This window comes from Eumetopias jubatus, unplaced genomic scaffold (genome assembly GCF_037043125.1).
Source record: "Eumetopias jubatus isolate StellerSeaLion01/CBP00866 unplaced genomic scaffold, mEumJub1_p1.0 scaffold_17, whole genome shotgun sequence".
NCBI classification, from domain to species: domain Eukaryota; kingdom Metazoa; phylum Chordata; class Mammalia; order Carnivora; family Otariidae; genus Eumetopias; species Eumetopias jubatus.
In genome coordinates this window covers 20,027,508-20,042,268 of record NW_028274823.1, presented here as the reverse complement: position 1 = coordinate 20,042,268, position 14,761 = coordinate 20,027,508, and the positions used below count along the sequence as shown (strand labels likewise).

General features: G+C 48.7%; 1 protein-coding gene across 2 annotated transcripts in view; it reads left to right on the top strand.

Annotated features, from left to right (window-relative positions):
• RBM20 (RNA binding motif protein 20) overlaps nt 1-14,761 on the top strand; it is a 181,201-nt gene that overhangs the window by 150,307 nt on the left and 16,133 nt on the right. For both annotated transcript variants that reach the window (XM_028091998.1, XM_088019822.1), the window contains exons 7-9: nt 1,232-1,363; nt 7,533-7,612; nt 9,417-10,086. In XM_028091998.1, coding sequence (XP_027947799.1) covers nt 1,232-1,363; nt 7,533-7,612; nt 9,417-10,086 — 882 coding nt within the window. The remainder of the gene's footprint in view (nt 1-1,231; nt 1,364-7,532; nt 7,613-9,416; nt 10,087-14,761) is intronic.

The window sequence follows — 14,761 nt, the reverse complement described above, 5'->3', positions numbered from 1 at the left end:
AGCCCACTCGGTTCAAGGAACTGGGAGTGTAGGGGCTCGCAGTGAGGGCTCCCTTGTCACAGACCACTTTCCCTTTTCAACATCGAAGGACTGTGCGCTGTCCATATAGTACAAACCAAACAAATCTAAGCAATGGTAACAGGATGAATCCGCCACAGCAGCTACTGGGGTAAACTAGCGGGTCAGTGAAAATAGTCTATTTAGACACTCTCTGGAGACACTGATTGAATGCAAAAGCCCATTTTCTTGTGTTTTATCAGAACAGTTAAATAAAGAGGGAAAACGCTGTAGAGCTATAACTGAGGGTTTTCTTCTTTCTGTAACTCAAAAAGCCATGCCTTCTTTCAAGCCTTGGGAGCCCCTGGGTTGTTTAGTATTTTTCTTTCTTTGCAAAAAAAGTGAGAGCTCAAAGACCCATGGCTGGGTCTCTGTCTCCTGCCCTCATTGTAACAAAATAACACATTTTGCAAGGATCAGCCCAAGGTCACTTATACAATAGACTTGCTCTCCCCACTACAGAGTCTCAGGGAACTGTGGGTTAATGGATCCTCCCATCCCAGGAGGGCTCCTGGGGCATGATGCAGCCCAGGATGGATACACATAATTTACGAATTATTGGTAATCAGGGGAATCAGGAGAGGGGCCATCTCATAATGAGCTCTTTGGGTGAAGTTAATAAATAGGTCTCTTTGAACAGATGGGATCAAAGACAGCTTCTTGTACTGATCTTTTTTCTTTCTATTGAGGTATAAAATACACACTCTAAAGTGTACTAGTCTTAAGTATACAACTCCATTAATTTTCTACATGTGTACACCCATGTAATTACCATGAAGCTCAGGATAGAGAACATTTCCAGAGAACCTCAGAAGGTTTCCGCATGCCCCACCCAGTCAGAACCCCACCCCCGCCCTAGAGGGAAGCTCAGCTCTAACTTCTATCAGCATTGATTCATTTTGCCTATCTTGAACTTCATAGACATGGAATTACACATAGTATTGAATTTTGTTTAAGACCATTCAAGTCAGGGGTGCCTGGGTGGCTCAGCGGGTTAAGCGTCTGACTCTTGATTTCAGCTCAGGTCATGATCTGACCCTCGTCAGGCTCTGTGCTGGGTGTGGAGCCTGCTCAAGATTCTCTCTCTCCCCCTCTCCCTCGGCCCCTTCCCCCCCAACAACAACAAAAGACCATTCAAGTCAACTTCAGCTTATGTCCTTCCATTTTTCCCTAGGCCTTTTTAGAGATGGCTTACACAGAAGCTGCCCAGGCCATGGTCCAGTATTACCAAGAAAAATCTGCTGTGATCAATGGTGAGAAGTTGCTCATTCGGATGTCCAAGAGATACAAGGAATTACAGCTGAAGGTAAAGCATTCTCTCATTGTTTAGTCATTCAGCAGCATCAGCTGAGTGTCTCCTTGTGGGGCACTGGCCTAGGTGCTGGCAGGAAGGAGAGGACAGGAAAACATCCAAGGATTACCTACTGCCTTTGGGAGTATCACATGGGAAGGCCAACCTTTACAACATGCAAGAAAAATGCTTATTGAGGTAAGTACAAAATGCAAAAGGATGCTGGAGACAGGATGACTAGCTACATGGGATCCAAAGAGGATTTTACAAGGGAAGTCTTTGGAAGGATGAAGGAAGAAGGGAAAGGTGATTGCATTTCAGAGGTGGGAGCTCCAAGCATAAACCTCTAAGTATAACCTCCTTCTCTATCCATAGAGATCTTCAGTAACTTTTTCTTCCTGTCTCATCACCACTCCACCTTGATCTCTTATTCTCTCCTCTGTCCTCTATGATTATGTCTTAAGCCCCATAGAAATCCTTCTAGGCAGCACATGACTGAATTGGCCATTGTCAGAATGACTGTCAGGGATGAATTCAGATAATTCCAAATAGGGCTTTTGTTTCTGTTTTAGCTTGTTCTGCATTTCTCTCTTTTTTCTTTTCTTTCCTTTCTTCCTTACTTTATTCAGAAAAATGACTAATTATGTACTGTATAGTTTAAAAAGTAATAATGGGGGTACCGGGGTGGCTCAGTTGGTTAGGCCTCCGACTCTTGATTTAGGTTCAGGTAATGATCTCAAGCCCCTCGTTAGGCTCTGTGCTCAGTGTGGAGTCCGCTTGTCCCTCCCCCTCTGCTTCCCCCACTCCTCAAATAAATAAATAAATACTTAAAATTTTTCTTTAAGTAGTAATGGTTGAAATCCCATAGATCCCATAAAACCACCACCAAAGTCAAGAAATACAACACCAGCGGCACCCAGAAGTCCCTTTGAGTCCCTCGTCAAGCTGCACCCCGCCCTCTCCACTCTCCTGACTTTGAGGATGATCTTTTCTTTGCTTTTCCTTATAGTTCTACAACCCATTTCTGCCTCCCTTAACATTATCATTTAGTTTTGCCTAATTTTGAACTTTACATGAATGGAATTCCACTCTTTGTGTTCTTTCATTCAACATCTGCCATCCGTGCTGGGTGTGTCTATTTATTTTCACTGTTACATAAATTTCCGTTGTATGGCTATGAATTTATTTATACCTTCTGCTGTTGATGGACATTTGGGCTGTTTCCAGTTTTAGGGTATTAGGGACAAGTTACTATAAACATTCTTGAACATGCTATCCTGGTACATATGTACACAAGCATATAACTAGGGGCACACACATAATTAGGAGTGGGGTTGCTACATCTCAAGGCATGCTTGCCCTGAACTTTACTAGCAAGCCCTTTTCAAAATTAGTTGTCCCAGATTTACATTCCTACTCGTGTAAGAGTTTGCAGTGGTATGCATTGTTACTAACATTTTGTTATATGACTTTTTAATTTTTGTCTATCTGGGAGAGTATATTGGTTTATCATGGTTTTCTTTTTCTTTTCTTTTTTTTTTTAAGATTTATTTATTTATTTTAGAAAGAGCACACACATGAGTGGGGGGAGGAGGAGAAGGAGGAGAGAAGCAGATTCCCCACTGAGCAGAGAGCCTGACATGAGGCTCCATCTCAAGACCCTGAGATCATGACCTGAGCAGAAACCAAGAGTCGGATACTTAACCAACTGAGCCACCCAGGCACCCCATCATGGTTTTATTTTTTTATTTTCCTGATTATTAATTGATGTGATCCCTTTTTCCTATGTTCATTGGCCATTCCATTTGGATCTTTTGTAGTGGAACGTTTCTTTTAAGGTCATTTGCCCATGCTTTTCTTTAGATTGTGTCTTCTTCATGGTTTGCAAGAAGTTCAATTAACTGGAGCCCTTAGTCCATTTGGATTTATTGTAATTAAATTGCTATATTTGTATTCAAATCTACTTCTTATTTTGTGCTGTCTACTGTCCCATCGTAATAGGGCCCTACCAGTTTGCTTCAGCTTATCCCACATTTACTGAGGGTCCATTTTGTTCAAGACCTACAACCTTGAATTTGCCTTCAAGATTGAAGGCAGGAGACAAAGGCTCAGTGGTTGTTGCTAGCTAGGAGTAGCATTCTGACAAGTCTACATGTGTAGATGGTAATGTTGCCAAAGCCTTGATTCTGCTTTGCTTGCAATATTGCTTCTGAAGTTCTTTTGCCAACAATTCTAGCAGAACCTGGCATTTTTATTTTCCCCTGGGGAATGAAAGCATGTTGCTTTTCTCAGACAAATGAAAGATCCCATCTCATTCTGTATGCAGCCAAAGTTTCTATTCTCCTGGATTCTCCCCTGGAGGCTAGAATTGAATTTCTGCACTAAATTCCCAGTGGATCTTCGGTCTCTAAATGAGATGTTGTTGTAAGATTCGAATTAGGATTAGCAGGAGTACTCAGCTTTTTAAGGTACTAAGGCACCGTAGTACCTTCCTGTGGGAAATTGTTTGGGGTGGTACAAACACCATGGGTTAAAGAGTCAGATGATCACGGTCTGTATTCAGCACGTGTTTGCTGAGTGCCCACTGGGGGCAGGAACTGGGTCAGGCACCGTGGGTAAAGACATAGCAAGCTGGCCGAGGAGCTCACAGTCCGGTGTGAGGAAGAACGGGAAAACGGAACCATCGACAACCATGTGACCTAGTCCAGATGGGAGGGTGCTGGTGCTACCTTGGTTTTACCTCGTTCTGCTTTGATGAGCTTGGACAAGGTGCTTCAACTGTGTGAACCTCAGTTTACCAGATCAGGAAAGGACTCTACTTTGAGCTTTTTGGTTTTAAGCACTTTTTTCCCCCATGTATTATCTCTTTGAGCCCTGCCCTCACCTTCCCCTGTGAGGTGTGTAGGGTGGATAATAACAATAATTATAACAGTACAACAATAATAACAAGAATAGGTACTTTTTTAAAAAAGATTTTATTTATTTATTTATTTGAGAAAGCAAGAGAGAGAGAGAGCACATGAGAGGGGGGAGGGTCAGAGGGAGAAGCAGACTCCCTGCTGAGCAGGGAGCCCGATGTGGGACTCGATCCCGGGATTCCAGGATCATGACCTGAGCCGAAGGCAGTCGCTTAACCAAGTGAGCCACCCAGGTGCCCAAGAATAGGTACTTTTAATTGAGTCCTGGTACTCTGGGTCAGGTCATGCCCCAGACACTTCACGTACATTATCTACTCTAATCCTGAGGTCAGTCCTGTCAGACGGGTATTCGTTATCTCAGTTTTACAGATAAGGAAACGGAGGCCCAAAGAAGTTCAGTGACTTGGGCAAGATCATTGGTACTGGAAGAGCCATGATCAAAACCTAGGACTGTTTTGGCTTTGCATATGTCTGCATCTCTATATTGTGTTGGTAGGATTGCCACTGTCCACATGAGAAATCAGGTAATCTGCTTATAGTCACCCAGCCCGTAAGCAGCAGATAGTATTCTAACAGAGCTTCTCGAACTTTAATGTGCGTACAAATCACTTGCAAGTCCTGTTAAAATTTCTGGTTCAGTAGAACTGGGGCAGGGCTGTGATTCTGCCTTTCCACCACGCTCCCAGGCGGTGTTGCCGGTTCTCACAGCACACTGTAAGCAGCAAGGGTCTAGAACACATTGTTTTCTGCCCTTTACAAAGGATTTTCTGCTCCCAGGCTGTCACAATGCCTCTTCTCCTGTGAAAGCATCTCAAAATCCACTTCAACTGCATGGGAATGCATGCATCATGGTCCCTATGTTGACATGAATCAGCTAGGACTTTCTCTGCAAGTGACAGAAAATGATCTCATTTAAGCTTATGGACTAAAGTAAAAAAAAAAAAAAAATTACTGAATTTATTGGCTCGTGTAAATGAAAAGTCCAGGAGTAGCCCTGGCTGCGGATGCAGCTGGCTTTGGGGCCTCAGTGGTATCATTAGGGCTTGGCTCCTCTCCACTCTGCCTTCTGCTCATTTTGTTTTGGGGGGGTCTCCCTGGGATGGCCCCAGGCAGCCCCACCTCCCTCCTCTAGGTGGCGTGATGGCTTCATTGACTGCAGCAGGTCTGGCTTCTCAGTCTCCCGGTCCCTTCAACAAGAGAGCTGGAGTGTTTCCGAGAAGCTTCCTCAGATGTCCTGAGCGGAACTGTGATCGGGCTCGTTTGGGACACATGTCCTTCCCTGAACCAATCTCCGTGGCCAGAGAAGGCCATGCTGTGGTTGGCCAGGCCTGTGTTACCTCAGGGCAGGGGTGGAGGAGGGGCAGTGCTACTGGGGAAGTAGACGGCAAAACACCACATCCGTCTGTGTCTCTGGGCCAAAGGGGCCACCACCTGGGGTCCCACCAGAGCTTGCAGAGGTAGGGGGAAGTTTTGATGGGTCTTCCTCTAACTTCACGATTGGCTCACCAGGCAAAGTGGAGGGAGAGAAAGGAGAGATTTAAGGTACCTCTCCTCTCCTATCCTGAATATTGCCTCACGCTGGCAATCATGTCTCCCTATACCCTCTTTGTGGCAGAGGCTCTATTCCTCGGGGCACTTGGGGTAGAACCTTTCACATAACAGGTGTCCCACAAATACATGGAATAAATGAGAAAGAGCAAATCTGAAGGATCAATAAAAAGTTAAGTTTTTTCTTGCAGCAGACCTGGACAAGAAGAATGAGCTATGTTCTGGGTTGTTCTAGAGAGACTTCTCCAGAACCATAGCGTCTTACATGCGGAAGGGAGCTTGGACTAGTTTAAACCAGTGTCTCCCAGTTATTGCATCAGAGAATCGTCAGGGGAGTTTTCAGGTTCTCTTGACCAGAGATTTTCCTTCAGTGGATTTGGGGTGGGGTTGAGGGTCCCAGGCAGTTTGGGGGCAGAGGGCCTGGTTTCAGAGTCACTGGTCTTGCCAGCCTCCCAGCCACAGAGAGGGTCTCTGGCCCTAGGAAGCATTCTTGGGTATATTCCATGGTGCTCTCAGGAAGATTCAATCAGCAAATGGTGACTGGGGGTCTTCTGCAGATAAGACGTGGTGCTGAGAGCTACAGGGAATAGGAGGCTTGGTCCTCACTTGGGGAGAGTTTGCTGTGTAACTGAAGAGACAGGCTATTCCTGTGGAAATTATGTAAGACTTGAACATGAGTGCATCAGTACGGAGCTCCTAGAAGTCCAGGGGCAAAAGGCAGTGTGACTTGCTTGTGTAAAGAAGGGAACCATTACCAAGTAGGGCTTGAAGGCTGCGGTGAATCAGCTAAACATAGAGGGTATCCGGGTGGAAGGAGTCAGGTGAGAAGTGACGGAGACCCTGGAAAGCACAGTAATGTCGAGAAGGATCGGGGCTGCTCTGACAGGGCCTGGCTGTTACAGGTTCAGGGCTCATACTGAAGGTTTCAGCATCTTCCCGGGACTTTTGAGGCATGGAAAACAGCCACAGAGGGGTCAGAGGAAACCCTCCAGCAACTCCTTTGCCTGTGGCTTTTATCAGCGTAGCCCGCCATGCCCCGAGGCTACTGGTGGATGCCAGATAGGCCTCATTATCTCACCTTTACAGGTGGAGAAAGTGAGTTTCCCACAGACAGCAAGCCTTGACCCCAGATCACCCAGCCAGCTGGAGGCAGAGCTGGGCTGTTCTTCCTGGGTTGAGATCCTCAAGTCCAGGTCCATCCCTCTAGTATGCCAGTGCTTCCCTGGGACAGTGTGGGACTTGGACTCTCACCCTTGTCTGAAACGCAGCAAGATGTGTTGACCATGAGCACCGTGAATGGTTCCCCTGTGGGGTTATTGAGCTACGTCAGTGTCCTCATAGGATGGATGAAAAGATCCTATGTCTGGGATTGCTTCAAAGTATTCTGTGGGGTGGGGAAAGAGGGTGGGGGTATAGATAAACTAGATTGGTCAGAACTGTTGACAATGGAAATGGAGCATGAAGGTTCAATATACCATTCTCTGTGCTTTTGCGTATGTTCGAGATGTTCTATGATAAAGAGGTACCCAAAATGTCAGGGCCACTCCATTCAGCATTATGCTCACTCTCCTCATGCCCTGGATTAAACTTTTTCTTCCTCTAAGAAGGTACTTTTTCCCTTTGGGTGGACCAGACCGTGGACCCAAGTCTTCATTGTTTCTCTTTGGTGTTTGCATGGCCATCTCTGGTCTGATGATGACCTTTCTGACTTTGCCTAGAAACCTGGAAAAACTGTGGCTGCCATCATCCAGGACATGCATTCCCAGAGGGAGAGGGACATGTTCCGGGAAGCGGACAGGTGAGGCCCTAGCCCTGGACGTCAGGGCAGATTCTGGGCAGCTGGGACACTCTCCTATGTCTCATTCGTAGAGGTAGTGTGCCCTGCCCTTGTCCCTGCCCTGTCCATCAGCCTTTCTGGGCCCTACTTTTCCATGTGCCTGATGGAAGGCATCAGTCTAGTCCAGAGTGCTGCTCCAGGGTAAGCCTCAGGAAAATGCAAGGTGATAGGCTTCCTCTCATCAGCTTTTCCTTTGTTGGAAAGGAATATATAGAGGAGGGGTTCTGTTGATATTTGGCCCTTTGGGGCAAGTCTACGCTCTGCTAAAACCACCTGAAAGTAAGTGCGTGCGTGCGTGTGTGTGTGTGTGTGTCCTATTTAGAGCCACCTGTTGATTTTTCATGGGCTGAATGTAGATGTGGGAACAGGAATGTAGATAAACACCCCCAAAAAGTAGGGACTTGATCAGTCACTTACTCTGAACATAGAATGCATTCAGTTTTAGAACTTATTTCTTCCGACTGAAATTCTGACTAAGTTGGGGCTACAAGTTTCCCACTGTTGCTGCCCCACAGAGAGAGTCCCTGTGGAGAGCCAAGGTCGAGCACAGTCTGTGGTTCTTACCCCCTGCCACCATGGGTGGCTCTCTAACGTCATTTCAGAGGGCTGAGTCCAGGCTGAGTCCCCACGGATGGTCAAGGCAGCCTGGTCCCAGTGAGCCACATCTGGGTGTCCCCTGGTCAGTCAGGGCTGGATGGGTTTCCTGTATTTGGGAACCAAATGAAAATCGCCCATTCTTTTTAGAATAATAGGGGTGTGTGTGTGTGTGTGTGTGTGTGTGTGTGTGTGTGTGTGTGTGTGTGTGTATGATTAAGTAGATCTGCCTAATAACCAAGCAACCTTCAGAAAGAGAGAGAGTGAGAGTGTGTGTTTATGTGTTTGTGTATCTTTTTATATAGCCGCTTGGGTTTGGGATTTCCATTTATTTGGGATTTTTTTTTTAAATGGTTGTTTGAGTTTTTTAAAAAGATACATATAAAGCCATACCATGCTGCTTGCAGCTCTGTGGCGGAGTGTCAGGAGAACTGGGAGGTCTTGCTCTGAATCTTAAGCAGATTGAGGTCCTTTTCTGGGATTCAGTTTCTTCATCTGAAACACAAGCACGTCGGAGCGCTAAGGTTCCAAACCTCCAACCCTAAAATGCCTTCCTAGTTCCTTCTTTGGTTTGGGATCTCTGAGCCTGGCCTCCTCACTCTCATTCTCCCCAGTAATTAGCCTCCTTCTACCATGCCCAGGATCTGAACAGACTGAGATAAGAGGTAAACGAGACAAATGGAGGCCAAGAGGTTGCCTTTATTACAGTAGAGGCCAGGTGGGGTTGTGGCTTTGGTCTTGTAGCCAAGAGTCTGGGTCGTTGAACCCCAGGGTCAGGCAGCCTTTGCCCACCAGGCTGGACCAGGGCAACGTCCCCACACCCCAGGAGGAGAGTTGCCCGCCCCCGAGCCTAGCGTCCTTCCAAGAGGAGCAAAGATGGAACGGAGCCAAACCCGTCCAATTATTTATCCCAGTTTCCAGGAGCAGAATGGGTAAAGGGGCGGAGATGACCAGGACCGTACTTACGGAAAATCCCTCCTCTTAGAAGCCCAGAGGGAGGAAGAGCTTTCTCCTGTACCGCTCTGTGTTGTCTGTACGGTTGTGTGCTGAAGAGCGTACGGCCACACAGAGTTATGTGTGCAGTATGTCCGCGCGAGGGACTGGGGTGTATCTGTGAACGGGGGCTGGGGGGCGTGCAGATTCTAAAACCCACCCCTTTGCTCCCTAACAGATACGGCCCGGAAAGGCCACGGTCTCGCAGTCCGATGAGCCGGTCACTGTCCCCGAGGTCCCACACTCCGAGCTTCACCTCCTGCAGCTCTTCCCACAGCCCTCTGGGCCCCCCCCGGGCCGACTGGGGCAACGGCCGGGACTCGTGGGAGCACTCGCCCTATGCCAGGAGGGAGGAAGAGCGAGACCCGGGCCCCTGGAGGGAGAACGGGGAGGACAAGAGGGGCAGGGCAGACACGTGGCCGCACGATCGCAAACACTACCCCTGGCAACTGGACAAAGCCGACTTAGAGGAGCGGCTTGAAGGGAGGCTGGGCCACCGAGAAAAGCACCTGAGGCCCGGGTCCCCCACCCTGCTCCACTCTGCATCGGGCTACAAAAGCCGAGAAGACGGCTACTACCGGAAGGAGCCCAAAGGCAAATCGGACAAGTATGGAAAGCAGCAGCAGGACGCTCCCGGGAGGTCCAGGAGGAAAGAGGAGGCCAGACTGCGGGACAGCAGACACCCCCACCCCGAGGACTCAGGCAAGGAAGACGGGCTGGAGCCGAGGGTCACTAGTGTCCCTGAGAGCACCAAGTCTAAGCAGAGTGAGAAAAACAGAACCAAGAGACCCGACAGAGACCAAGGAGGAGCTGACGACCGAAAAGAAAGCAGGATGGTGGGGAACGAGGTAATGACGCAGTCTCTTCCCCAGGTAAGGAGAGGCAGGTTCCCGAGCAGGGCAGTACTAATATAATGATGATGCGCCTTGAATGAGTGAATGAAACAGTTACTGAAAGTTGACTCCGTGCCAGGCACTGGACTAAACACCTTATCTCAATCAAGGTATTTAATCTTCACAGCAACCGTATGAGGTAACATTGGTACTAACACTACTGTGGCTATAGATGAGGGAACTGAGGCACAGAGAGCCCACGTTAGTTGCCCAAGGACACACAGTCCAGAAACAGCAGAGCGATGGGGCTCCAAATCCCTCGGCACGCTGCGCCCTTTGCTGGAAGTTAGGCGGCGATGTGATGCAAAGGCCTTCTGTGGTCCTGTGTGTGTCCGGGGAAGAGGGGCCCCACGGAGTTTGCACCCACAGACTCCGCCCAGGGAGATGAGATCTTTGGTCTGATCCATCCTTTCTCGTGCCAAAAGCATCTGCCGACCCTGGAGTTTGAGGCGAGGTGGTAAAGAGAAGCAGCCACCACCCTCTAACATGCCCTGGGTGTCCAGGGCTTGGTGTGGTGCTCTGGACACTGTCCAGAGCTTTACTTCCACTGTAATAAAAGTGCTCGGCAGTTGGCTGGTACCTTTCATCCACGTGTCAGAAAGGGCTTATAATGTACTGCATAACTTCAGTTCACATGGTGCGTCGTGAGGACTCTGGGTACAAAATTCACACTCTCACTGGGCTTATACTTCCTTCTTGCCCAAACCACCTCCATTTAAGTAGGAGCGGGATAATGGAGGTTGGGGAGCAGGGCGGGTCTGCATAAAGAACCCAATTTTAAAAATCCTACATGCATATGTCCTAGTCTGACCCAGGACTTGGTGACAGGGACTAAGTCGAAAGAAGAGCCCAATTCTCAACTCCACGGACACTGAAGAGTCACCCTTTTGTCCACTACTGCATTTACTCCCATATGCACTTTGCTATTTGGCCAGGCAGTGTGTCAGGCACAGCGTGGGGCGGAGGCGGGTAGTCCGGAGGTGAATGGGACAAGGTCCATGCTGTGGTGGAGACCCAGGTCTAATGGTGGAAGGAGAGCTACAAAATGATTGACATTCAGTGGGGCCCATGCTGGAGCAGAGTAGTGGATGAGCTGCTCCGGGGGCCTTCCCTCTGTGCAAGGAGAGGGGGGAGCTTCACAGAGGAGGTGACATGTGAGCTGGGCATTGAAAGTGGGGGGAAAAAGCCATCTGGGAAGCAGCGAGGGCAAAAGTGAGAAGGGAAGACTGTTTTCAAGAACCTGCAAATGGGGCGCCTGGGTGGCTCAGTTGTTAAGCGTCTGCCTTCGGCTCCAGTCATGATCCCAGGGTCCTGGGATCGAGCCCCACATCGGGCTCTCTGCTCAGCAGGAAGCCTGCTTCTCCCTCTCCCACTCCCCCTGCTTGTGTTCCCTCTCTCGCTGTGTCTCTCTCTGTCAAATAAATGAATAAAATCTTAAAAAAAAAAAAAAAAAAGAACCTGCAAGTACTCAGCGTGGCAGCATCTTTAGGCCATATTAAAGAAGAACGTCTTTAAAAAGTAAAATCATGGCTCTCGTGCAAACAGAAAATGAATACATGTCAAAGATGTTATTTAACTCACGAATTAATGAGGGAGCCAGGAAGATGTAAACGCTGGTCTAGAGGAGAATCCAGAGAGCAGGCAACAGGGAGAGGCGATCAGGTACGCGGAAGTGAATTTGCTAATAGATCAAAAACTGGCCTCTTCCAGTGGCGTCTCCACCAGATAAAATTCCTTTGCATCTCTATGAACGAGAATCACTTGCACTACTCTTCGTCTTCTGCAGTTTACGGGGTTGTAAAATAGTTCAGCTCATGATAACAAAAAGTGCAGACTCCTGTGGGACCAGACCTCCTGGAGGGGTGTGCTGGACAACGAACTGCCCAGCATTCCATGGAAAGAACACCCTGTTGTCTTTTTGCTCATTCTCAAAGTCTGCCACAGTTTCTCCTGACTGGAATAGCAGGGGGAGCTCAAGAGATGAGATTAGGGACCTGGGTAGGCCCAGGAAGACCCTCGTGTGCCTCACTGAGGACTTGAACTGGGTCCCAAGGACCTGTGAGCCAGAGATGTTTTTAAGAAGTGTGTCTATGCTTGGAGGGATCTAAGGGCCTAATGATGGGTCAGTGCCCATCCTCTCAAGAAGAGGCTCAGAGGGGCAGAGAGCAACAACCCCTCGGGCAGGGGCTCCAGCCTGGACCTCATACACATGCCACCAGCCTCAAACCCTGTGTCCCCATGGCAAAGGGGTGGAGCTGCCCCCTCCCAATCCTACCCATACTTCTGCTATTCCTCTTCAGTAAGCTTACTGCTCCTACTGTTTTACCCACTTTCTTTTATCGGTTTGCCCTTTTAAGGTGACACATACTGTGGGTCCTCCCCAGAGCCCTGATGCAAAAAAAGATGCCCAGAAAGCCCCATGTGCTTCCCCAAATTCTGTCTCTCTGGCTGCTTCTGCCTCTAATAGCCCTAGAGTGGGGTCAGTAGGGACTTGTTGGGGTCCCCAACGGATTGTTTCTGTGGTTTTGGAGCCAGGAAGCCCAAAACCAGTTGGTGGAATATCAGCAGAACAAAGTCTTCCTCACGGATCTCAAACTGTATATCACAATCTTGAGAACAACCCCAACCCCCCAGGCCTGCCCCAGGAGTCAGATGAGTTCAGTGACTGAACTTGGAGCTGGAAGGGCTCCGCCCACCACAGGGCCTTTACATGTGTTCACCTGCCTAGGCGCCCCGCCCCGCTGAAGTCTACCTGGCTCCCTCCTCCCCTCCTTTGTGTTTACTTGTCACGCTTACCTCAAGTATATTCCTGGCCAGAAACACCTCTACATAAAACCACAATGTCGCAACCTGCTTCCCTTCTCTGCTCACCTTTCCTGGTCCAAACTATCCCTTGATGTCTGTCTTTATTTAGTGTCTGTCTCTTCCACCCCCCCCCCACCCCCCCCGAGAGGTAACCTCCACAAGGGCAGGAATTTTTGTCTGCAGTGCTCACTAGATCAGGGCTTGACACAGAGCGGGTGTTCAGTAAGTATTTGTTGGAGGAAGAAAGGAATGACTGAACCCGGACCCTGGAGACAGGCCAGGCTTCTGAGAACCAGGTCACACCCTCTTCTGCTCTGCCTCAGTTTTCTCATTTGTGAAATGAGTGTGATCACAAGGCTGTCATAGGACTTTAATGAGCTTGTGCTCATTTGAAATTTCTAAGATCTCTAGAGAAAATGCCTGTGCTGGAGAGGCCAGTGTGTGTGCTGCTCAGTGTTGGTGGGTGGCCAGGTCCACACGTGGGGCCCAGCCTTGACCACAAGACCACAGAAAGAAGGAGAGAAATCAAGTCGCTGAGTATGGTGAACATGGGAAAGAAGGGCGATCAAGGGTTACAGACCCAGGTGCCTGGAGAAGGGAAGCCAGGCAGGGGATATAGAACAGATAATAGGAGTGAAGCCAACGTGGGGAGAAGGGGTCATGGCAGACCACGGAGGAGGTACCTGTCTGTTGGGGGCAGTTAGCCACTGCTCAGCTCCATTTTATGGCTACCATTCAGGACTGCATGCCCTGTGCTGTTAGAACCCCCACTTTTTGAGGAGCAGCACCAAAGTCCAGATATCTGAAATTTCCCACATTTTAGAAACTGTATAGGCCGAAACATGTCTGTGGGCCAGATGGAGCCCAGGGGTCCCTAGGATGCAGCCCCCAGTATAAACAGTCCATAGGAGGGAGAAATAGAAAACCTATTTATGCTTAGTTCGGAGCCTAGACAGAGACCCAAGCATGCCAGAGGCAGGTGTGAGCTAGTTAACACTACACCCCCCCCCCTCAAGCCTTCAGGTCTCCATTCTTCTATTGACTGATGCCCACAGAGCACCTAGCACTAGGACTACAGTTCTGAGTGAAGGCTGAAATGACCCCTGATCTCCTGAAGCTCATGGTTTAGTGGAAAGACATACTAATCAATTGCTCACATGAGTAGAAGAGCATGCATGTTGAGTGCTAAGAAGGCGATGGAGGTATACAGTGCTGTTAATGCCTGTGATGAATCAAGAGGCTTCCCTGGCTTAGGATGGGACTGTTGCGATTTGAAGGAATGGTAGGTTTCACTGAGTGAAAAGGAAGGAGAACAGATAGAACAACATGTGCAAAGGCCCTGTGGCTGGAGTCCAGTGTTGCTGGAACAGAGACAGCCAGGGTTAGAATGGTGGGAGGTATGTCTGGTTTGTCGACGGGGTCATATCATGCAAGGCCTTGTAGGCAGGTTACAGATTTTTGTCTTCATCCCAAGTGCAAGGGGAAGCAAATGAAATATTTAAGCAAGAAGGTGCAGTGAGGTTATGATAGTGTTTGCATTTTGGAGTGATCATTCTTGATTGCCTTGGGGAGAATAGACTTGGGAGGAGGCCACAGAGCAGAAGGGGGAGAACAGTTAGGAGGTGGTTTATCAATAGCCCTAGCCCTGTGGAGGCAGAGCTCTGCTTGTAACAGTTAAGACCTAATTTCTTCATCTGTGAGCTGGTGTGGACACCTGGGTGCATTGGTTGCATTTGTTGGTTTCCCTTAAGCTGCTACTCTCACATGATCCCAGGGCACAGGGTGCACTGAAGGCACTGCTCCGTTTCCTTTGTCTGCAGGGAGG